This window comes from Triturus cristatus, chromosome 2_2 (assembly GCF_964204655.1).
Source record: "Triturus cristatus chromosome 2_2, aTriCri1.1, whole genome shotgun sequence".
Taxonomy (NCBI): domain Eukaryota; kingdom Metazoa; phylum Chordata; class Amphibia; order Caudata; family Salamandridae; genus Triturus; species Triturus cristatus.
This window is the reverse complement of record NC_140582.1, coordinates 785830789-785855510: the sequence shown is the minus strand read 5'-3', so window position 1 is coordinate 785855510 and position 24722 is coordinate 785830789. Positions and strand designations below refer to the sequence as shown.

The 24722-nt window shown below is 37.1% G+C and overlaps 1 protein-coding gene and 1 long non-coding RNA gene across 3 annotated transcripts; both read right to left on the bottom strand.

Annotated features, from left to right (window-relative positions):
• Positions 1-1661: 1661 nt before the first annotated feature.
• On the bottom strand, positions 1662-21451 carry LOC146862772 (uncharacterized). 2 transcript variants are annotated; one of them, XM_085643294.1, is made up of 6 exons: positions 20946-21451; positions 20187-20245; positions 12815-12855; positions 4253-4690; positions 3076-3291; positions 1662-2022 (listed from the first exon to the last, which is right to left on the bottom strand). In XM_085643294.1, exons 4-6 carry the CDS (start codon positions 4688-4690, stop codon positions 1759-1761), a joined length of 918 nt encoding a protein of 305 aa, XP_085499420.1. In that variant the 5' UTR covers positions 12815-12855; positions 20187-20245; positions 20946-21451; the 3' UTR covers positions 1662-1758. The 2 variants fall into 2 exon arrangements, with proteins under 2 accessions (XP_085499420.1, XP_085499419.1); XM_085643293.1 differs by lacking the exons at positions 12815-12855; positions 20187-20245; positions 20946-21451 and having other exon boundaries at positions 4253-4825.
• A 288-nt stretch (positions 21452-21739) lies between these two features.
• On the bottom strand, positions 21740-22978 carry LOC146862771 (uncharacterized). Its single transcript, XR_014978505.1, has 3 exons — positions 22515-22978; positions 22373-22428; positions 21740-22285 (listed from the first exon to the last, which is right to left on the bottom strand). It is a non-coding gene; the product is annotated as an uncharacterized LOC146862771 (long non-coding RNA).
• Positions 22979-24722: the final 1744 nt, after the last annotated feature.

Below are 24722 nucleotides of genomic sequence, written 5' to 3'. Positions count from 1 at the left end.
TCTTGAACTGAGGCTAAAATCATGAATTCAGCAATATATCATTGACAGTGACGCAGCCCCACAGGAACAACAGAGAAGGGTGCATTTTGCAAACAATGAACGCTTATTAACATATTAGTAAAGCTAGAATCTCAAATCTAATCAGTTATGCATAAATCAACAGTCACCTGGAATACAGCATATTTGAATGTAATCCAGGCCATTCAATTCAACAAATACAAGTACATGTTATTAATGACAGCATACGTAAAGAAAAAATTCAATTCCCATGTAGGGAAACTCCCTAATGTTAAACTAAAGTTATGGGTAAATCATTACATTTTAAAGCAGCCGGTGTCAGCAAATAAAGCATTGAAAGTAGAACTAAATGAATGTTCTCATCAAGAAAGGAGAAATGTTCCTTCTTTAGAAAGAAGGTCCAGAGAGAGAGAAGTAAGCTCCCTGCAAAAGGGTACAGGGGCGAGTCTCCTGCTAACTAACTCAGCTTCACACAGTTAAAACGTGAAATTAAGTCAAAGCGATACATTGCATAGGCCGCCACCAAGTAAGAACCCATCAAAAATCCGTTTTCCCTCTGTACTTGGTGTCGGCCTCCTTCTCACGGATAATACACTGCCAGATTCTACCATCATAGCGGCTTTCACAATATCTCACTAAGGAGTATTCACCTCCTCTGCCTCCCATCAAGGGCACGAACGGACGGGGAGCTCAAAATGACGAAACACCGGCAGTCCCCCTTACCTGGGTGCAAGACGCTCCTACCTAATGAAACATTGGTTCACCGCGCTCCCGATCACCTTGCCGAGGCTTTTACACCTGCTCTGCTATGCGCTATTGCCACGCCCGCCCAAGCTGGAATTAACAAGCGCCAAGTCCCCCACCTAAGGAACTACAGCACAAGGGCGGTAGCAGCGGTGGTACAGTTGGAAGCGGCGTGCGGCAGTGAGCGGGTGTTCCTCTCCGATGTCTGACCTCCGGACGCTGGCCAGTCCTTCCCCGCACCTCCTGCGTGCCTGCAGAAAATGTGAGGGAAACAGGAAGAACAAGCATTTACAATGCAATGGTCTCGGCATTAGTAAAGTTAGAGCTATTGGCATTGTTTATGACATTTTTTTTGGTTAAGTTTTTGTTGTTAAAACATTTAAACAAAAGGTATTGTTATTTCCAATGTTAATACCTTAATAAGTCTTAAATGCAACATTTATTGCCTTTGTACTTACAGACAGAGTTACCTACACACATATTGAGTAAGCTATTGATACAGTAAATACTAATGTTTTTTTTGTACTGTTTTATAAAGAAAAGCAAACCATAATGTCATTAGCAATTCGAATAGCTGTAACTTTAACAATAGTAGTATTGTTGGGTGACCTGGTGTTTAGATAGTGTACTATTACATGAGTAATAGTTGTGAAGAGAAAGAGAAAGGTTTGAATAGGAAGTTCTATATTCTAAATGGAGGAGTAAGTATCCTTAGCAGAGTGCAGTAAGTAATATTGAGAAATTATAGATTTTTTTTTTTTTAGTAATACTAGTACCCAATTCTCGCAAAATGTATACATAAGTCATTGTGTAATTATTTATCCGAATGGTGCACATAAATAAATGCAAGTACATATCAAACATTATTATTTCGTAGAAAAAATAAACAGTAAGTCAAATGTGATTTGAGATTTTTATTAACTAAAATATTTATTTTGTATGTATTCATTTTATTCAAAGTTACAAAAGTAGTTATCTTTTTGCATATTGCATAATTTAATCTTCGTCGAGAATTTCGACAATGTGTTCATTTTGAAATATTATATTTAGTGTTTTCGGTAGGTGTGGCATAAGAGCCTCTGCAAAGTCCTCAATATCTGCTGGAATTTGTAGGTGGTCCATTAAAAGCGTATTGCATATTTGTACAGATTTTAAATGGTCATTATCTTGAATTTGTATGGTAATGGTGCTTTTTTCCTGAGTGGTATTTTCGAGTCCATATATAGTTATCTGCAGTTGTTCTTGGGGTGGCTCAATTTTCTGCAAAAAGAAAAAAACATCTGTTATGAAACCCATTTTTTACTGTATATCTTTTTTTTTTGCTATATTTTAACGTACTTTTGAGAGAAATAAAAAATGTCTATAGATGCTGAAGGAATTTATTCAAGATTTTTCTGTGAATTGCATTTGTTCTGCGCGGTTCAGAGAATGTGTGTATATTTAGTTGAAGGCAAAGACCCAAAGTGCGTACTTATGTGTTCGTACCTATGGAATTTATGAAGGAGGTGTTGTATTTTTTTGGATGCAGAGTGTTTCTAAATGTAATGCAAGATGATCTAAAGGTGACAGATATTTATAGAAATGTATGTTTATATAGCACATTATGTGAAAACTTTGCAATAGAATTCGAATATGCACAGGAAAGTAGTGAGAGAGTGCAAATAAACTCCAAGTTAAGTAATAGGTAATGTAAAATCGAAAAGTGCATTTAAGGCAGTTTTTTATTAGTATGTATTGCAAAAAGGTAAATATAGACATAGATAGAGAGTTGGATGTTGCTTTGCTTGAGATGTAGTAATGTATGATTCTGGTGCTATTCTGATAGAAAGTTAGTGCTATATATAAAGTAAGCTATTTTATGTTTCCATGTGTTCGTAGGTAAGGTATAGATATGGACTAAAATAGTTACTCTGGCATGGTTATGGACTAGCATTTTAAAATGTGTGCAAAATTATTATACCAAAAGGTGTAGTATGATTTGCAATGTATTTACCTACATGTTTTGCAGTTTGTCGTTAGGTGTTGAGCTGTAGGAAAGGTAAACAGAAAAGTTGTTTGAGATATTTAGAGAGTGTTTTGTATGAATGTATATGCATGTATTTAAAGGCGATATAGTATTTTGGTGTTTCATCTATGTGTATGAGAGTTATGTGTAGAATCACAAATTGTATGTTGAAAAAAGAGCAACTGATGTTACTACGTGTGATATAAAAATGGTGAATTTAATGAGTGTTCTGTTCTAGATGTGTAAGTAAGTTCTTTGCAAAGAATACATTTTTTGTTTTTAGCATTGTTTTTTTACTTTGTACTTACTTGCAATTGTGTATTCCGAGTAGAATTCAATATTTTTTCATTGTTAAATTCATGCACTGTCAGATGGGTTATTTTGATGTAACTCCCAAGTTCGATGGGAAAGTCCGCTGCGTCTCTCCACAGTGTTATTTTCACTGAGTCTGTTGCATCGTTGACTGTTATTGATTTTAGTTTTGTTTCTTGTCCTCCAATGAATACAGTTTTGGTTTCTTCCTCCTGTTAAATTTGATAAACAATCATTGTTATTGGTTCTTGCATAAATAGTATACACTTGTGCTGTATCTTTGTTTATTGGAGAGAACATGCGAATGAAAAGTTTGTTGATTGGTGTGGTGTATTAGTTGTGTAATAGTGTGTGCTACAGTGTGTATGTTAGAGAGTGTGCGTTAGAGACTTTTGTATGGAAGTATATATATGATATAATTTGTAGGAGAGTGCACATAAAAGAGTAGATGATGATATTTTGTATAACTATCATTTTTACAAGTGTTTCAAATAAATAGTAAAAATACTTTACATATGTTTGAAACTGGTGGGACTGTTCCATGTAATCAACACTTTACAGTGCATTTAGTGTCCGACGTGTATTTTTACAGATTTTAATGTTTTTTTCGTAAATTATATTAGTTAAATATAATTTATATTGTAAAATGAGCGAGTAGAGTTGCTAGGATATTGTATGTGTTGTGCAGTAAGTATAGTGCTATTAGCAGCAATGTTGTGTATTCTATTTGAGTTTCTACATCGATTAGTCCTAAATATAGCCTTTAGATGTTATTTCTCTATAAAAAATTGTTGTATGCTTGTAGTAGATTGTACTACAGAGTATTGGCAAAGTTTATGTAGCAATGAATGAGATAGAGAGTGTTCGTTTTTAACTATATGTAACCTTGTGGTGTGTGAAAAAGGAGTAAGTAACAGCTATTATTTGAAATGTTTGTAGATAGCATGTATGTTTTAGTGAGTGTTGTATATAGTTTATAGTAAAGTGTGCTGCTAATAGTGTGTGTTTTAAAGAGTTGGAGTTACTAAATGTGTTAATAGAATGTATGGTATAGTGGTTTGAAGAGTGTTATTACAAAGTGTGTGTGGCAGATAGTGTTGCTGATAGTATGTAAGTTTACTGACTACTACATGCAATAGTTAATAAGCACCTTTATTTTTTTATGATACGTACCTCAGATATTGTCCCTAATATGCTCATCAATGTCCGTAAATTAGCTTTCCTTATAGTTTTTATTGGAGAAACTGGGGGTGCAGGCGGCTGTAGCAAATATACTGCTTCTTGGGTTATTGTTTCCGGGATCGTTAATGGTGGCATTCTTGAAATCTTTGTTTGTTTCGTTAAGATGATGACATTGTTCTTGTTTATAAAATTCCGAATTATAATTCCATTCCCTTCTTTTGTTAGCTTGAAAAAATCATCATTGTAGCAAGTTCCTTTAATTGACCCACTTTCATCAGCAAGAGCAATGTGGAATAAAATCTTATTTTCTTGCTTAGCGTTTTTGTAATGTGTTTTTGCAGAGCATTTGACTATGTTTGCTCGTATTGCTTTTTGATACGGTTTGCTTTCCTCGTGTTTGGTTTCCTTAATTTCTTGTATAGAAATCATCTGCAACGAGACAAATAATGTAAGTAGACCTTCTGAATCTAGCATGTAAAGAAAGCAAATTCCTAAAGCAAAATAACATACCAATTGATAATTTCAGCTTATTAAATAGCTACCCATAATGCTTTGTGATCGCTATAGTAGGACTCTAGTATACCAAAGTGAGTTATCTCTTCGTTAACATATATATGGTCTAAGGTTGAATTGTAGTCTGTTGTGTAGTTTTGTATTTTTTGGTGACATTGAAATTGGTTTTGCATGTATTCTAAAAGTAGTGTTGCATTATGTGATACTTGTGCTAAATCTATGTTGAAGTCGCCCATTATTATATATTTGTAGTTTGGGTAAAATCTCAATACGCTAGTTAATACTTGAAAAAGTTTTTGTAGTTGTACATGTGGTGGTTTGTATATTATCACAAATAAGTAATCACAATTCTTTATAATTAAAGTAAAATGTAAAATGTCAATTTCGTGCTGTGTTTCATAAATTGGCAAAAGGCAAATATTTTTTTTGTAATAAATAGCAATCCCATGCTTGGTATTTTGATTATGGAATTTATCAAATAGCATCAGATGATAGTGGTCAATATATAATGAATGACTGTTCCCTTCCCTAGTTGTGTTTATTTCATTGAGACATATAATATCTGCCTTCATGATATTTGTGTCGGCTTGTATAGCTTTGTGATTTTTTTGTAGTGAACGTATGTTGTGTACAATAACATTAAAGTTTAGCAGATAATTACATAATTGTGGTACTGATATTTCTAATAGCATATCTGTCCTTAAGCGGGCCATTTCTTCATGAACCTTTGGGTGGACAACTATTTTGTCCTGCTGAAAGTTTTTAATATATATGTTTTCTAATGATTTTGCTCTGCTTAAAGCAACATAATGCAAATGATGTATTTTACTATTGTTAAAATGGATGTAAAGTGGTTCAATAGTTTCTCCTTGTGTTCTATGTATAGTACGTGCAGATGATTGGCGTAGTGGGAATTGCTTGCGTATTATTGTTATAAATTTTTGTGTAAATTGAAAATGTCTAGAGATAACATGAATTGGTGTCCAATGAGGTGAAATGTTACTGTGATATATGTGCCTATTTTCCTGTCTTGTTAATTTGCCAACATTTTCTTTATCAAAAAGAATCCATATCACATTTGGAATGCTATTGATAGTTTCTACTAATTCAACTATACCTGTTGCACCATTTGTTAAGCCATCGTTAACATTGATATTGCATGTTAGATCGTATCGTAATTTTAATGCAATATAAATGGCAGGCCCATGGTCTTAGTTGCATCTGCAGGTAATTGCATTAGTATTTTTTTTTTTACAATTTTGCTTAGGTCAGATGCAACTGTATCTATTGCGGTTGATGTGTATACAGGGTATTTTGTTATATGTTGTAACAAAACTTCATTATTAACCCCTTCCATGCTCATGACGGAACGGTTCCGTCATGAGCCACGGTTGAGCTGTGCTCATGACGGAACCGTTCCGTCATGGTCCCGCCCGCGCTCGAACCCTTCAGCACCGCGGCGGAATTCGCCCAGCGCTGAAGGGGTTAATATTATTAACCTCTTTGTTTGTTGCCATTATATAAGGGATGGTTTTGGTAATGTTTTGGGGTGGGTCTTGCTCGCGTGTTTGTATTTGTATAATATCGTCATTAGTTTGTTTTCCTTCTCTTAATCTATTTAGTAATTAAGCAAATGGTAAGTCATTTAGCTGTCTCATAATTTTTGTTAATTCAAACAACTTAAAGTGTGTTTGCCATAAATTTGTACTTACTGGTCTGTATGAATGCCTAGAATTTTCAAATATGTATGTGTCAAATACTGGTTTTAACTGATAAAAATTTCCAATAGCTAATATGGATATTCCACCAAAAGGGAGTTTGGACATTTTAATTTCTTGTAACCTGTTATGTATAAAATTGAAAAGATTTGCCCCTACCATTGATATTTCATCAATTATTAGCAATTTAAGATGCAATAATTCATTTTGAAGTGCACTCCTGTTCTCATGAGTGAGTGGTTTATGAGATAGCGATTGCGAAACTGGTATTTTGAATGTACTATGTAGCGTTTTACCATGGATGTTATGTGCTGCTTTGCCTGTTGGAGCTGTAAGAAATACATAAATGTTATCAGGATTTTCCCCTGCTTTGGTATTGTAATAGCGTAGTAATGTTTGGTAAAGGGCTGTTATAAGGAAGCTTTTCCCTACTCCTGCACCACCTGTGCAAAACGTATAGCAAGGTGTTTCTTTGGTTTTTATCCAATGCAAGTGATGGTATATAAAGTTAAGTTGCTCATTTGTAAGATTTAGCATCAAACTGTGATATTGGTCATCTGGCATTATATTATTGGTTAAAAGTTCATCAGTACTTGTACTTCTAATTCCTAAATCAAATGACAAGTCATATAATAATGGTTCATTTGTTTGAACTTCAGGACAAATGTTTTCGTCAGTTTCTATATCCATTGGAGGTATAAGTAATGCGTCCAATGTACAGTCTCCATTGGCATTAGGTGTTAAAGGGGTATTATGCCTATTATACTTAGTATGATTAGCGTCAACTATATTTTGAAGTTCTAGGTATTTTTCATAATATGTTTCCTTATTACCAATAATTTGATTTTCTACTCTCCGGGGATAATAAAGCATTAGCAATTCTCTGTAATAATTTTCAGGGTCATTTTTTTTATTAAATCTGCAATATCGAATTATTTTTTGTTTTTGCCGCTTTGTATAATCTGTTTCAGCAGTTTCATTTGGTATATTAATTTCAAGTTCTTCCTCATCCGAGCTATAAAAGTTGTTTTCGGTGAGGAAATTATCATGGTCTGTTGCATTTTTCTGCTTTCTATTTTTAAGATTTCCATGATACATAGATGCATAGTCAGCCAATGTACACGTTTCCAAATCTGTAGGACGTTTGCTGTACTTTACTATTACATTATCATATTGTATTTGATTGGATGTATCAGGTAACAAATTTATAGTCTCAATGTCTTTTAATAAGTAGGTACGCTTTTCTGGAGGGCTTGTATTAATGAAAACATGCGATCTAGAACTTTTGCGTAAAGGAATTTGAAGTATAAGATAGGCTGCTTCTTGCGCGCTTATTTCTGTACAGTTTAGGAATTTGTTACCTATATGCTTAAGCTGCTCTTTTATGCTTGAATTGTGATAAACTTCTTTTGCTGCTTGTGCAATCAACTTGCTCATTCCACGCTGTGATTTACTAATATATGATACTATATATACGGCACATGCATATGCGTCTAAGATGTATTGTATATCAATGTTTGCTTGCCATGCTTGTAAAATTGTCGTATTGTAGTTATTAATAAAGCATTCAGCTGGTGTTCTTTTTAGGAAAATTGTATTTTTTTCTATAATGCAGCGTATACATATAACATATTGACTTAGATCTAGTTGCATCGTATCTAAAAACTGATCAAATGAATAATTTGAGAACTCTTGCGTGTTCATAGTTAGGTGGATTAGTTCGATTTTCTGTAAGAGCTCTTGATCAGTTTTGTCTAGTGGTAATGGTTCCAGTATAAAAGTTTCTGGCATTGGATATTTTGGGTACTGGTATTTGCATGTTCTTTTATGTTTACTACGACAATTTTTGGTATGTCCATGCTTTTGTAGTGGCAATAAAGGCTCGATATTTGTATCTTGTTGTTTTGCACAGGTTATATATCTATCTATAAAAGCTGTAACAGTAGTAACTTCTGAAGTTTCATACTGTGGAGCTCTTTCAATCCATATTATTGCATGTATATGTGGTGATCCTCTTTGTTGAAATTCTACTCTATAAAAGTAATCTATCACCTTGCCAATTGGATTACTTTTATGCAGTAATATACAATTAAAGAATTTTCTAACTTGAAAGTCAAAATGTCGGGCACAAGTAATGGGATTCCTCTGTATTAATTTGCATTTTTCCTCCCATGACATATTTTTGAATGCTTCTTCTGTACATTCTTTTTTTTCTCAGTGCGTAATAGTATGTTGATTAAATGATACCATTTAGTTTCTGCTGCTGATAATGTCAAAAAAAATGTTGGTATCCCTAATTGTCTTATCATAGCAAATAAGTCTTTTTTGCATTGCTCCCAATATGGTGGTGAGCTACGTATTGTTTTTAGTATTTTATATCCCTCATTAAATTGGAAAATGCTATCTAATTTTTGTTTGATGTCTTTTGCTGTAATAATGTTACCATTGTTAAAATATTTTCTAAGTGAGATGTATATTTTGCTCTGTATTTGCTTAATATGTAACTTTTTCAATTTGAAGAAAACATTTGTCATGGAATTTGCTACTCTTAAATCATAACTTCTTAATTCCCATTGACATATTGTACTGTAATGTATTGGTACATGCCTTTCTTTGTTTGTTGGCCTTCGCTTTCCACAAAAAATAGTGGGGAAAGCTAAATATTCAGAATCTTTGTCTTCATATAGACCCCTTGGTGTGTTATATTCTGCAGGTGCTAAGTTAATAATGTTAATGCTTTCTGTAGTTATAGTTTCATTAGTTAGCATAGTATCTAAATTCCCAGCTGCAATGTTGTCTGATGAATCTGATGTATTGTTTGCATCAGAAGTGTCATTACAAGGTGGCATATTCTCTGGTGTATATTCCCAATCTTTATTAACAGTGACTCCATATTCTTGGAACATACTGCTAGTAGTTGCTAAATATAGAGCTGCACGCTTTACTTTGTTTGGCCTTACATTTTCGAAATGGGTATAGGATTTATAGCTTAATTTGCGTTTTAATTTTATTGGAATCGTCATGTTATCATTAATTTGTCTTGGTAAAACAGTAACAGTTGTCATAACATCGGCAGGGACGTTAACTACTGCACCTGAGAGAGATCTTTGGAAGCCTCGCAGCAGCGTTCTGATTTGTAAAAAAGGTATTCTTGGCGATACTAATCTCTCTTCTAAATTATGCAAGTGTAATTCAGGTGGGATATCAGGAAATGTCATCCCATTATAGACAGAACATGGTGGTATTTTGTCCTTGGCAATATATGTGTAACATGTCCGGCATATATCTTCTGTTTGATATTGACTAATGTTACATTCTATGAATTTAGCCCTTTTTTTTAACTTGTGTGTTGTTTGCAAACTTTGTTTATGCCATAACTGATTGCAAATAGTGCAAGCATACTCTGGTCCATATTTAATTTGTGCATGGAAAGTACTAATTGTGGCATTTGTCAAAGATGTTATATTTGTGGCATTAAGTGTATTTTCTGTTTCTTGTGCATGCAATCTTTTTCTGTTGCAGTTATTTGGTTGTACTTCTATTGCATTTGGTTCATTGTGAATCCCAGCATTATGTGTAAATGTGCTTGTTATTGCATTGGGATTGTTAATAGCTATGATAGATTCAATATGATTTGTGGTTGTGGAATTCTCTGTATGCATTTGCCTATCGCTGTTGAGTGTTTCTGTAAGTGTATTTTCTAGTTGTAACTCTATAGGTGTGATATGTATAGAGGCATGTAGAGTTACCTTAGTAGTATGGATATACATGTCTCTTATAGGTGTAACTTATTTCTCTCTCTGTTTTCTTTGTGTTGCCTTAAGTGACAATTTGCTAATTTTGCGTACTGTAACTGGAGTGAAGTATAAAGTAAAGCTTAATGAATTTGGTACTTTGTTCTGGAGAGCCAACGTTCTGATGTAATCAATAACCTGCTCAGGTGATTTGATTTGTAAAGCAATAGAGGTCCCCTTAGCAGGAGGTATTAATTCCTCATTTTGGCTATTTGAATTAAATACAAAGTATGCATGAATAGTTTTGAATATTGAAATAGTATATGCATTAAAACAAATCAATATACCATTGTTAAAATGCATTGAAGTAAGGGTTCTCAAAAGCTTTGCATTTTGCATTTCTGTTTGCTTCTCCTCCATTGTTATGCTCTTTTTTTGCTCAATTGCATATATAATGCTATTGTGCTCTATGTAATTGGGTAAATATTGTGGCTGCATACAATTTTCTTTATTAAGAGACTGCATTTCAATATATAGTGCATTTCCAAGTCCCATAATAGATTGCAAGTCTTGACTATCCCAACTATGTGCGGGTTTACAGTAGTTATGTAGAATAGCAAATAGACTATTTTGTATAGATTGTGTACACCTTGATGGTAGTGTAAGATTTGTTTGTGTTTGCTGTTTGTCTGTACTATTTACGACATTTATATGTTGCTGTGTTTGTGGCCCAAAACTTTGTTCTATGTTGTTCTTGATGTTAATATGCATTTTGGACAATATAGCATTGGTGTTACTTTTTGGGCTAAGTATTTTGTTACCCTGAGTGTTAGGTCTGTTTGTAGGATGGGAGCTTTCTATATATGCGGTATTATGGAAATCACTTGTTGAGCCTGTGATGTTTTGTGTATGTATGTTTTTTGTATCACAACTCGTGACTCTTGTGTGGTGTCTAAGTGTATTTCTAAGTATATTTGCGTATGTCGCAGTATTATGTGAGTTACTTGCATATTCTGTTGTATCTATGCTAGTGCAGGTAGGTAGCGTCAGTTGTGCAGTTGTTATAGGCACAATGCAATTTTTTGAGGGGGGAATATGCTGAGTAGTAGCTAATGATGCTGATGGCTGTTGTGTATGTCCAAGAGTACCTGCCTTTGATCTTTGGAGGCAATCTCTTTCATTTTCTATGCGAGTTCTTAATGTGTGTGTGAATAAATCTGTACATGCTTTAGTAGAATGCACATAAATATGCTTGTGTAATATGGCACTTGCATTTTTTTCTGCTATGAGCATTGCCTTATGTAGTGAATCTTTTTTAATTGTATTTATATCTATTGGAGTTAATTCATATGGTAAGAAATTACTATTGGGTCGCTTTAGACTATATGCCAGATTTGTTATGTACTGTATAAGCCCTTCAAATGATATTTGTATGGTAATACATGTCCCATTTGGGTGAGGCATTCCTGTGCTGTCGCGGCTATGTGAGTCAAATACAAAGTATGAATTTTCACTGTGCATAATAGCTATAACATACATATCCATGCAAAGTAAAACACCGCAATGCAAATTGAGTGCAGCTCTCAATACTGTTTGCATATTTGGCGAAGATGGGTCAAACTGTTTCAGTATATCCCCATAAGAAGGTTGTTTAAGCTTAAGCGAATAAATAGTGTCATTGTGTTGGATATAATTTGGTAAATCATCAGGATGCATAAGCTGTTCTTGATTAATGGAATGCATATCTATATATAAAGCATCCCCTAAGTCCATAATGGCATGTAAATCTTCTACAGTCCATGTATTAGCAGGTTTGTAGCTATTGTGTATGATTGCGAATGTGCTGTTTGGCAAACATTGTTTGCCCCGTGAAGTAGGAGAAAATTTGTTATGCCCTTGATGATAAGCTGCCTGCAGTATTTCCATGATATTAATAGCGACACAAAAATATTGTTCAAATAAACTGCCGGTATTAAACTACCTATTATAGGTTTGTATTGTAGTGTTCTTTTGATGCTGTATTTTAGTGTTGTAAGTTTCTTGTATGGACTATATATCTGTATGCTTATATACAAGTATAATGCTAACTAGCATATATCAAAATGTATATACACCTCCTAACTTTTCTGAGTAGTTACTATTTATTTGTATAGCTATACAAGTTTCATGCGACTTTCCTTGTGCTGCTAATAACAGTAAGTAATAAATAGATGCTGTTCAGCAAACTAATTTGTGTAAGATAGGTTAGATGTATACTGTATTAAATTTATGCTATATGCATAGGATTCTAAAATGAATAGAAGTGTTTTCTAAGCATGCATTTGGTGTGTGTTTCTATATGCTTGTAGTGTTTCCACGAATGTTGTGCTTTAAGCAAAGCTCAGTGTTTCTTAAATAGCCTGTGAATGATATTTACGGATTTGTAAGCACTAGACTTTCTCAACAGCTCATAGCTATCGCAAACAGAGGTTATGCATGCTGAAAACAATGAGTATGTTTCTAAAAAAATATATATATATTCTAATGATCCCTACTAATTTGTTTCCACCAAAGGCTGGTGTATCAACAATAAATTAAGATACTTTCACCTTGATGTCTTGAAAAAGAATGCGCAACTTCTCACAGTTATCTATGGAAGAATAAAAACAAGTATTAATGTTGATTTAGCATAGTAATATACAGTAAGTTGTCAATAGTAACGAAATTAAGACATTTTTGCATGGCTCATAAAGTTGGTAGATGTAATAGAGGAAAAACACAAGTAGAAATTGTATTCCAAAGAGTAATATAGATTTAATAATACGGAGATGGTTTGTAGTGTAAGGTTTCTGTCGAGTATGGTAGAAAAAGTGTTGTGAAATGTAGTATAGTGTAGACAATGTGTAGCCCTAAAAGTGTACATCGAGAATGTGTAGCAGAATGTGAAGAAAAGAGTAGTAGAGTGTTTTTCTTAGAGTAAAAAATTTAAATAGTTCCATTAAAAAAGACAAACAGTACGGTACAAAAACAAAGCCAAGAAAAGTTGTCAGTGCTTCACGTAATTCATCCCATGGTAGTCTTCAGCACGGAATTATGCAACATATTGGCGCATGCGCTAAGGTACAGGGGCTAAGGCAGAGGCGCAAAGTAACACGTGTCATGCCACATGTGTGAAGTCACAGAATGTGTGTGCTGTAAAGAGTAGATGGAAGAGATGGTGAATGAGAATGTGTGCTAAAGAGTGTGTGGTACAGAAAGTGTAATAGAGAATGCATGGTGTAAAAAGCATTGTGGGCAGTGTGTGCTATTACAGTTGAAAACAGGGATAGGAAACTGAAAAACTTTGAGAAAAAGTTGACAGAGCCTCACGTAAGTAACACCATTGGAGTTTGCAGATTGGTTCTCACCTGCATGCTCACTTTCTCATCATCAGCTATTGTCAACTTAAAGGTTTAAAGTATGAAAAAGCAAGGAAAACAAAGAGGAGAGTAAAGAAGAGGCAGTGTGTCATACGTCAAGGAGTAGCGAGAGGAGTAAGAGTAATGTATGTACTGTACAATTTTAAAGGATAGTAGTGAGGATAAAGACAGTAGAGATGTAAGCATTAGCTCTGGTGCATGTTGAGAAGATGTACATAAAAATGTGTGCAACAGGTAGTATGGTAAAGATTATGTATAATCATAGTGCATGAGAGTGTGTGTGGCAGAGAGCATTTAAGAAGTGCATGCAACAGAGTGTGTGCAATAGAGCGCGTGCAATAGAGCGCATGCATGCAACAGAGCGCATGGCAAAGAGTGTTTGTAGAGAAGTAAAGTATTTTACTGCTGGAAACATTGACATAGGCAAAGTCCAAATTCCCTGGTAGTGTTGAGTGTTTTATGAAAGTAACATTATTGTGGTTAGCAGAATACTTATTGCTTGTATGTTCACTTCTTCATTATTTTTTTTTGGCAGCATATAGCCTGAAAGTATTTCAAAATAAGGATCAAGAACAGGCGAGTGTAACGACCAACAGTAGCAGAAATGCAAGCATTAAGTAGGATATATGTGGCGGAGGTGTATCTAAAAAAGTGAACTTTAGAGTGTATGCTGTAAAATATTGCATGTTAAAGAGTGCATGCTAAAGATTGCATGGTAAAGACTGCATGGTAAATAGTGCAAAGTAAAGAGCGTTTGTAGAGAACTAAACTATATTGCTATCTAATAAATTCAACAGCTTTAACATAAAAATTCCCAGCGCCTCATGTTATTAACACCATTGGAGTTTTCCGCTTGTTTTACATGTGCATGCTTACTTCCCCATCACCAGCTAATGCCAAATGTGGTTTTATATGCTCTTTTTCACGATGTCACACAGGCATTTATACACATCCACACATACACACTGCTTCTTTCAATTGTCAATTTGAGTACTCCATGCAAACTTTCCATTTTGCTCAGTTCTTTCAAAGCAATAATACATTTGATTGTGCACAGCCATCTATGTATAGCTTTTTTTTGGCCCGACTCTTTTCTCTCTCCTTTTCCATAGCAAGCTGTTGTAGAAGAAGTTTGTTTCCCCAAACATGACCTACGCTCTTGAAATTCAGGTGTGTTTTTTTTTGCTACTTTTCTATTTTGGGCAGCCTGACCTATCTTTGCCGGTGGGCGTGTATCTTGTTTTTTAGCTTTGCCCTTTTCAGGCATATGTTTATGCCTGAGATGCGAATTCTCCCTGAATCAGTATGGCAAGCAATGTTCTATTTTTTTTTCTGTTTTGTTGTTTGTTTGCTTTTTATCTAACTTTTTGTTTCTCGAGCTTAAGCGGTCTGGGACATTCCGGTGCAGCGGCGTGCATGGAGTGCTTCCCTCGGTAAGTATGGTGCTGTTTGTGGGACTTAGGTAAGGCATCTTGTAAGTAACTGTTTCTTTTTCTGATTCGTTACAGGTCTTCAGCAGTGAGGTTCGTTCCGGTGCAGCGGCATGCAGGGAGCCTTTTCCTTGCTAAGTATGGTATTGTTTGCGGGCCTTAGGTAAGGCATATTGAACGTTTTGTAACTAACTGTGTTTCTTTGTTTGTTTACAGGACTTCAGCGTTCTGGGGTGCTCCGGTGGAGATGCCTACATGGAGTGCTTTCCGTAAATGTATGGTGCTGTTTGGGCTATGCATCTAGTAAAAAAAGCTAGCATTAGCTACGATGTTTAAGAGGTGTGCTAAAAATGGTGTGTAGTAAAGTACGTGTATTGAGAGTACGCGGGGAAGAGGGCGCGTGGAAAGAGGGCGCGTGGAAAGATGGCGCGTGGAAAGAGGGCGCGTGGAAAGAGGGCGCGTGGAAAGAGGGCGCGTGGAAAGAGGGCGCGTGGAAAGAGGGCACGTGGAAAGAGGCCGCGTGGAAAGAGGGCGCGTGGAAAGAGGGCGCGTGGAAAGAGGGCGTGTGGAAAGAGGCCGCGTGGAAAGAGGCCGCGTGGAAAGAGGCCGCGTGGAAAGAGGCCGCGTGGAGAGAGGCCGCGGGGAAAGAGGGCGCGGGGAAAGAGGGGGCGGGGAAAGAGGGCGCGGGGAAAGAGGGCGCGGGGAAAGAGGGCACGGGGGAAGAGGGGGCGGGGAAGAGGGGGCGGGGAAGAGGGGGCGGGGAAGAGGGGGCGGGGAAGAGGGGGCGGGGAAGAGGGTGCATAAAGAAATAGTCTATTAATGGTGAAAACACTGAGCTATCGAAAGGAAAAACTTCCCCAAAAAGTTGACAGTGCCTTACATAAGTAACATCATTGGATTGTGCAGATTGGTTGTCATGTGCATGCTCACTTTCTCATCATTAGTTATTGCCAACAAATAGGCTGAAAGTGTCAAAATGTAGGGGAAAATAAAGTGAGAATAAAGAAGAGACAGTATGTAGTATACATGGAGTAGAAAGAGCAGTAAGAGTAGTGTGTGTAGTGTTTGCCTGATAGTAAAGGATAGGAGGATAATAAAGGTAGTAGAGTTGTAAGCATTAGCTAGGGTGCATGTAGAGGAGATGTGTATTACAATTTGCACAGTAGGTAGTACATGCCAAAAGACAGCGTGTAGGAAAGTGTGTTGCATACAGCGTGTGGCAGAGAGGCTGTGGTAAAGAACTGGTAGTACAGAGAGTGCCATAGAGGCTGTAAATGTAGTGAGTGCTACAGAGTATATGCACCATGCTGTCATATGCGCTAAGTTACACGCGCTAAGTTACCTGCGCTAAGTCACACTTGCTAAGCCACATGTGTCAAGTTACACAATGAGAGTACTGTAGAGAGTGGATAAAAGAGTGTGAATGAGAATGTGTGCTAAAGAGTTTGTGGTGTGGAGTGTGTTTTGGAGAATGCATGGTGTAAAATGCATGGTGGGGTGTGTGAGCAATTACTGTTGAAAACAGGGATAGGAAAATGAAAACATTTCAGAAAAAGTTGACAGAGTCTCACGTAAGTAACACCATTGGAGTTTGCAGTTTGGTTCTCACCTGCATGCTCACTTTGTCATCATCAGGTATTGTCAACTTATAGTTTGAAAGTATGAAAAAGTAAGGGAAACAAAGAGGAGATTTAAAAAGAGGCAGTGTGTAGTATATATAAAGGAGTTGTGAGAGGAGTAATTTATGTAGTATACAAATAATAAAGGATAGTAGTGAAGATAAAGGCAGTAGAGATGTAAACATTAGCTGTGGTGCATGTTGAGGGGATGTACATAAAAATGTGTACAAGTAGTATGGTAAAGACTAAGTAAAATGAGAGTGCGTGAGAGCATGTAACAGAGTGCGCACAACAGAGCATGCGCAACAGTGCGTGCAACAGAGCACATGCAACACAATCTCGCACGCGCTAAGTTACACGTGCTAATTAACACAAGCAGAGTGTATGTAGAGATTGAATGGAAGGGAGCATCAAGGAGAAAGTGGTCAAAAGAGTGCATGTTATAGAATGTGTAACAGAGAACGCATGGTGTAAAGTGGATGAGGAGGAGGAGGAGTGTGTGTGAAAGACTATAGTTAAGCCAGTAATGAAGAGTGTTGCGCAGAAGGAGCATATATATGCACTATGCAAATAACTGACAACGCAGCACTTAATTGCCAACCAGTGCATGACATTTCTAAACTCTAATCTATATGTTCTGAATGAAAAAATCCATTTAATTGCAAAGCGTGAATGCATGGTGGTGGAGAGTGTCCGTTATTACTGTTGAAAACAGGGATAGGAAAAGGAAAAAATAACAGAAAAAGTTGACCGAGCCTCACGTAAGTAACACCATTGGAGTTTGCAGATTGGTTCTCACCTGCATGCTCACTTTCTCATCATAAGCTATTGTCAACTTATAGGTCGAACGTATGAGAAAAGCAAGGGAAACAAAGAGGAGTATAAAGAAGAGGCAGAGTGTGGTATACATAAAGGAGTAGCGACAGGAGCAAGAGTAATGTATGCAGTGTACAAATAATAAAGGATAGTAGTGAAGATAAAGGCATTAGAGATGTCAATTTGCTGTGGTGCATGTTGAGGGGATGTATATAAAAATGTGTACAAAAAGTAGTATGCTAAAGAGTATGTGAAATGAGAGTGCATGAGAGTGTGTGGCACAGTGCGTGCAACAAAGCGCGCGCAACAGACCGTGTGCAACAGAGCGCGTGCAACAGAGCGCGTGCAACAGAGCGCGTGCAACAGAGCGCGTGCAACTGAGCGCGTGCAACTGAGCGCGTGCAACAGAGCGTCACACGCGCTAAGTTACACGCGCTAAGTTACATGCGCTAAGTTACATGCGCTAAGTTACACGCGCTAAGTTACACGCGCTAAGTTACACGCGCTAAGTTACCCGCGCTAAGTTACCCGCGCTAAGTTACACGCACTAAGTCACACAATGAGTGTGCTGTAGAGAGTGGATAGAAGAGAGTGAATTTGAATGTGCGCTAAAGACTGTGTGGTGTTGAGTGTCTTTTGGAGAATGCATGATGTGAAATGCATGGTGGCGAGTGTGCGCTATTACTGCTGAAAATAGGAATAGCAAAAGGTAAAACTTGTACAAAAAGTTGACAGAGCCTCACGTCAGTAACACCATTTGAGTTAGCAGATTGGTTCTTACCTGCATGCTCACTTTCTCATCATTAGCTATTGTCAACTTATAGTTGTAAATTATGAAAAAGCATGGAAAAAAAAGAGAAGATTAAAGAAGATACAGTGTGTAATATACATAAAGGAGTAGCGAGAGGAGTAATTTATGTAGTATACAAATATTAAAGGTTAGTATTGAAGATAAAGGCAGTAGAGATGTAAGCATTAGCTGTGGTTCATGTTGAGGAGATGTACATAAAAATGTGTGCAACAGGTAGTATGGTAAAGAGTATGTAAAATCAGTGCATGAGAGAACATGTGAGAGAGCACGTGCAACAGAGGGCATGCAACATAATCTCGACACGTGCTAAGTTATACGCGCCAAGGCACACGCGCGAAGTCACACAAGCAGTGTGTATGTAGGGAGTGAATGGAAAGGGGCATTAAGGAGAAAGTGGGCATAAGAGTGCATGTTATAGAATGTGTAACAGAGAACGCATGGTGTAAACTGGATGAGGAGTGTGTGTGAAAGACTATAGTTAAGCCGGTAATAAAAAGTGTTGCGCAGTAGGAGCATATCTATGCAGTATACCAAAAACTGCCAATGCAGGACTTAATCGCCAAGCAGTGCATGACATTTTTAAGCTATAAACCATATGTTCTGAATGAAAAAATGCATTTTTTTCCAACGCGTGATTCCCCAAAAACAATTGCACAGTAATATCTGCATTACTGCGGGTAATACATACATCAAGGCCAATGTTTGTACAGCAAACACTAAAATTAAGTAACCTTCGAGGAGCGATTAAATAATTTAGAAAAGGATCCCTCGTCCCGCCAGCGTACGTTGTGAAACCCCTCCCACCCCCTCCAAACGTCTAACAAATATCACATGACAAAATGTCACTGCTAGTATAAGGTTACCCCCCCCCCCCCCTTTTTGCCCCCCTCATCACACACTTGTTTCAGTTGGTTAAATTAGCATAAAAGCCTTAGAGATTTAAGTAAGGTAAAGACGCGTTTTAGACGGTACCTATACGTAAACAATGCACCTTGAAAGCATATGCAAAGAATCCCAACCGGAAGATGGTAAATGTATTCAAATGTCAAGCAAAACGAATAGAAATAAAGCCAAATCTATAGAATGCGCGCACCATAACTGCAATCATAGGCCAAAAGTCAGATCCAAAAGGAGGCATGCACACCAAAACATTTCATATAAATGTTTCGCATCACGAAACACATTTTGCCAACAAAAGTAAAACAGTCGTAAGACATGTAACGAACAGTATCAAGCGCATTAATATTCCACGGGTGCGAAATTTGTATACTAGCATATATTTGTAGATGACTGGCAACAGTCGCAAATTTGCAATGCAATCGATGTTAAAGTATCTTATGCATAGAGTGTTTCAGTGAGGATGAAATAAACGGGAAACTAAAGCAAAACGTTACCGTAATAAGGCTAGCATTAGTGGTGCAAGCAAAAAGAGCAAGTCAATGTACTGCGTGTGCATTCGTTAAAGTAGGACTAATATGTTTTGCAAGCTGTTCGGTTATAAGATAAAAAAAAAATGATGGCATCTAAACGTAACGCTTGCAAATCAAAGGCAGCAAGATACCCAACGATGGCGAAGCGGTACCGTAATGTATACAGAAATACCGGCGAAAGCCAAAAACATCCAGGTTATGTGCTGCCTATGTGTGTCCCTTCTAAATTCTGCCCAATCTACGCTCGCCAAATATTTTATTGCAAACTTGACAAAAAAGCGCGGCTCGGAATTTTAAATGCATTCAGATACGAAGCGCACTGTGGTAACTACAAAGCGCCTAACATGTTTCCAAAGGTTGAGATCGCAAAACCACTGCACTTGTCATTAGCCAAACACGACAGAAAACGTTCAGTGAGTTCATTGTATAAACGGAAATACAATAGAAGCTGCTTACCTTATAGCAATAGAGATCGTTTTGCTCGTACCGGATGACCCACGAAATGTCTAGAATGTCTGCTCTTCCAGTTTAGGTCAAGGAAAAGAGAAATAAAAGGGAGTTAATTCAAATGTCTTCTGAAATGTAACCATCTATTAGAAAGGCAAATGCATTGTAATTTGTATTTTAAGTAATAATTGTACAATTTCGGACAACAGAGCAAGTCTGCAATGCAATCCAGGGAAAAGTTTGTAATGCAGTGTGCGCCTCACTAAGTATGCAATACACGCGTACCGTAATGTGTATAGTAAGAGTGGTAAACACCCAAAAACTGCAAGATAATGTGGTGTGCGTGCGTGCTCCTTATAAATCGTGTTAAATCTGTCCTAGCAAGTGATTTCTTTTTAAAAGATTGTAATCGCGGCTTCGAAACTTAAAGTCAGCAAGATACCAAACGATGGCGAGCCGGTACCGTAATGTATATATTAATCGCGGCGAAAGGTAAAACATTAATGTAATGTGGTGTGTGTGCGTGTCCCTTCTAAATTCTGCCTAACCTATGCTAGCAAATCTTTTCGTTGCAGCTTTTAAATAAAAGTGCGGCTTTGAAAATTGAAAGCTATAAAGATACTCAGCGGACTTTGCTAACAAATAAAGCGCATAACATGTTTGCAAAGGTTAACATTGGAAATCAACTGTACTTGTCATTAGCAAACCACGATAGAAAACGTTCGTTGAGTTTATTCTAAAAAGGGCAATACAATTGAAGTTGCTTACCTTTTTGCAATAGAGATAGTATAGTTCGTACCGGATGACTCACGAAATGTCTAGAATGGCTGCTGTTCCAGTTCAGGTGGAGGAAAAGAGAAATGAAGTGTATTTAATTTAAATGATCTCAAAAATGTAACCATCGATTCGAAAGCAAAAGGCATTCTAAGTTGTATTTTAACTAATAAATGTACGATCCCTGACAACAATAGCAAGTCTGAAATGTAAACCATGGGAAAGTCTATTATGCAGAGAGCGCTTCACTAAGTATGCAATACACGGGAAACAATAGCAAATCGGTACCGTAATGTATTTATTAATAGCGGCGAACACAAAAAGCATGCAAGGTAATGTGGTGTGTGTGCGTGGTCCTCATAAATTTCGACAAATATTTATTAGCAAGTGTTTTTCTTTTTAAATGTAAGTAATCGGGGCATTGACAATTAAAGGCAGCAAGATACCAAACGATGGCGAAGCGGTCCCGTAATGTATATAGTAATCCCGGTAAAAGCATAAACATTAAGGTTATATGGGGTGCGTGCCCCTTCTTAATCCTGCCCAATATATGTTAGTCAATTTCCCCGTTGCAGATAGTAAATAAAAGCGCGGTTTTGAAAATTTAAAGGCATCAAGATACTGAGCGGCCTTTGCTAACAATAAAAGTGCCTAACATGTTTGCTAAGGTTAACATTGTAAAACACCTGTACTTTACATTAGCAAAACACGATAGAAAACGTTCACTACGTTTATTTACAAAACGGCAATACAAATAAAGTGGCTTACCTAGAGATAGTTTAGCTCGTACTGGATGACCTGGAACCAAGCAATGTTTTCGAATGGCTGCTCTTCGAGTTTAAGTACAGTCAAACCGGAGGAAAGGGGAGTTACTTTAAATGAATAACAATAGAGAAGTAACACTTGTTTACGAACAGCACGCGTGTGAAATCTTGTTGTCTAGCCGTATGCTAATGTTTGGGTGGTGGTCTTCCTTGGATGAAAGGAATGTCTGCTTGAGAGTGTGTGCTATCGTTAACGAGGAGGTGTGAATTCCTGGCGAATTGAATGTGAAAGCATGCATGAGACAGATAGCGATGCAGCAAAAGGGAACGCGGCTCCAACCTGTCTGACCGCGTTCAAAGTTTTTATCAAAGAGAATTCACCGCAAATGCGCTGTAAAGCTAAAACCTCCTTTACGAATACAAAACATTCTAAATACAGGCAAATTACGAAAATAAGTAAACAGACTTACCTTTAGATGCCTTACCTTAGACCCGCCAAAAGATTAATACCTCCAGAGTAAAGCTCCTAAAGCACGATGCTGCCCGGGATAGTCAGGCCCGCGGAAGTCCCTGTAAAACCCCCCCAAAAAATGTCTAAGTGAAATACGAATCAGACAAGATGTCTTATTAAAGATCCTAAAACACCAGCATACATACCGGCTGAAGTAATCTTTGCATGACGCTTCCCAAGGACGGATCGGACCGGGGAATCCCTGTGAAAAAAAAAGTAAAAATACAAGCGTTAGATAAAGGACAGACAAGATGCTTTAAACAGAGGCGGCAAACGCATTATACATACCCATGGAAAGCAGTGCAAGCACGTTGGTTCCCGGGAACGGGCCAGAGAGGGGCATACCTGCAAAATAAACCGAAAGTAATTTATTCCAATAACAACATGAGGTAATGCCTACAATAGGTGAACAAACTTCAAGTGACCCGTTTATAACTGCGTAGCACCTACCATGCGATCTGCAAAAGACTGTCACTCTCCCCCAATAGCAGATTCTGTTAAAAAACGTGCCCTTCTGATAACTCCCAAGCATTACAATCAAAGTAAACGCAATTTTACATTGAACATATTACGTTTCAAATAATTCAACTTAGCTGTCTGTAGCTGCGTCCGCCTACCGTGAGATCTAGAAAAGAGTGCCACTCCCACCACATCAGATTCAACCCAAAAACGTGCCCCACCCTCACGTACGGAAAGATTGAATTGCACACAATACACGTGACTGTACTTCTGTTACAAATTCTGTATTCCAAAGAAATAAACCGTCTAACATACAACCTTAAAGAAGTGAACACATCCCCAAAAATTACAGCATCGATAACTCTCCAACATTCTAATTACCGTCAAAGTAATTTTAGAATGAACCTAAAAAGGAATAAAGGATTTGCACTTACCTGTCTGTAGCTGCGTCACTCCTACCGTCCGATCGGAAAAAGGATGACACTCCCAATACAGCAGATTCATCAAAAAAACGTGCCCCACCCTGACGTAATCACATATTGAATAACACACAATACACGTGACAGTACTTTCGTGACAAAACCTGTATGACAATTAAATAAACGTTCTAACAACCAGCAATAATTAATTCCCAAGAGAACATAACAGGTATAAAAGATTCGCACTTACCTGTCTGTAGCTGCGTTACTCCTACCGTCCGATCAAGAAAAGGATGACACACTCAAAAAACAGCATATTCATCACAAAAACGTGCCCCACCCTGACGTAATCACATATTGAATAACACACAATACACGTGACAGTACTTTCGTTACAAAACCTGTATCACAAGCAACTAAACAGTGTAACACCGAGCAATAAATAAGATAACCTTGTATTACAAATACATCATCAATAACTCAAACATTATAATCACATTAAAAATACTTTGAAATAAAACATAACAAATCTAAAAGATTCGCACTTACCTGTCTGTAGCTGCGCCACGCCTACCGTCCGATCTAGAAAAGGATGACACACTCCCAAAACAGCAGATTCATCACAAAAACGTGCCCCACCCTGACGTACTCACATATTGAATAACACACAATACACGTGACAGTACTTTCGTCACTAAACCTGTATGACAATTAAATAAACAGTGTAACATCCAGCAATAAATACGAAAACCTTTGAACCAAAATACATAATCAATCCCACAAACACTATAATCACATTATAAATAATTCAAAATAGAACATAACAGGTATAAAAGATTCGCACTTACCTGTCTGTAGCTGCGCCACGCCTACCGTCCGATCTAGAAAAGGATGACACACTCCCAAAACAGCAGATTCATCACAAAAACGTGCCCCACCCTGACGTACTCACATATTTTATAACACACAATACACATGACAGTACTGTCGTCACAAAACACCAGTATTACTATAAAATAAACAGACTAAAACTTAATCCTTGCTAATAACACCTGTAACTTACCTTGATACGAGACTAAAAAACAGTAAACGTATACAAACCATTCACTTACCTGTTTGTAGCTCTCTTCCGCCCAATGTAGCATCTAAAACTCAAATTACAGCCAACAATCGCAGATTCACAAGAAACCGTGTGACGAAAAGAGACATAACAGCCAAGTAGAAAACAATCCTCAGCATATTATTTTTACCTCCTAATTACTCGCCAAGTACTACTTTAAACGTATAAAATATATACACTTACCTGTTTGTCGCTTCCTTCCACCGGCCGTCGCGCTGTGAAAACAATGAACAGTCAACATCTGCAGATTCGCAACAAAGCCTGCCCCAACCCCACTAAAAAAACACACTTTCGAGCACCCAAAAGCCTTTTGTTATACTACAAACCCCATAACAAACAAAGCAACCTAAAAATAAAACGTCTAACAGTACAATCAAAAATAATTGAATTAAATGCTGTAAAATGGTGTACTCTTACCTAATAGCCCAAGTGACGCCGCTGCACCGGACCGACCTTTCAAAACTGGACACATAACAAAGAATGAAATATTACGCATAG

Excerpts from the sequence above, each read along its gene's own strand:
- LOC146862772 (XM_085643293.1), bottom strand. The coding sequence starts at position 4,735 with ATGCTAGATTCAGAAGGTCTACTTACATTATTTGTCTCGTTGCAGATG. Across the intron at positions 3,292-4,252 it reads TATTAGGGACAATATCTGAG|GAGGAAGAAACCAAAACTGT; the intron begins GTACGTATCATA and ends CAAATTTAACAG. Across the intron at positions 2,023-3,075 it reads CTCGGAATACACAATTGCAA|AAAATTGAGCCACCCCAAGA; the intron begins GTAAGTACAAAG and ends TTCTTTTTGCAG.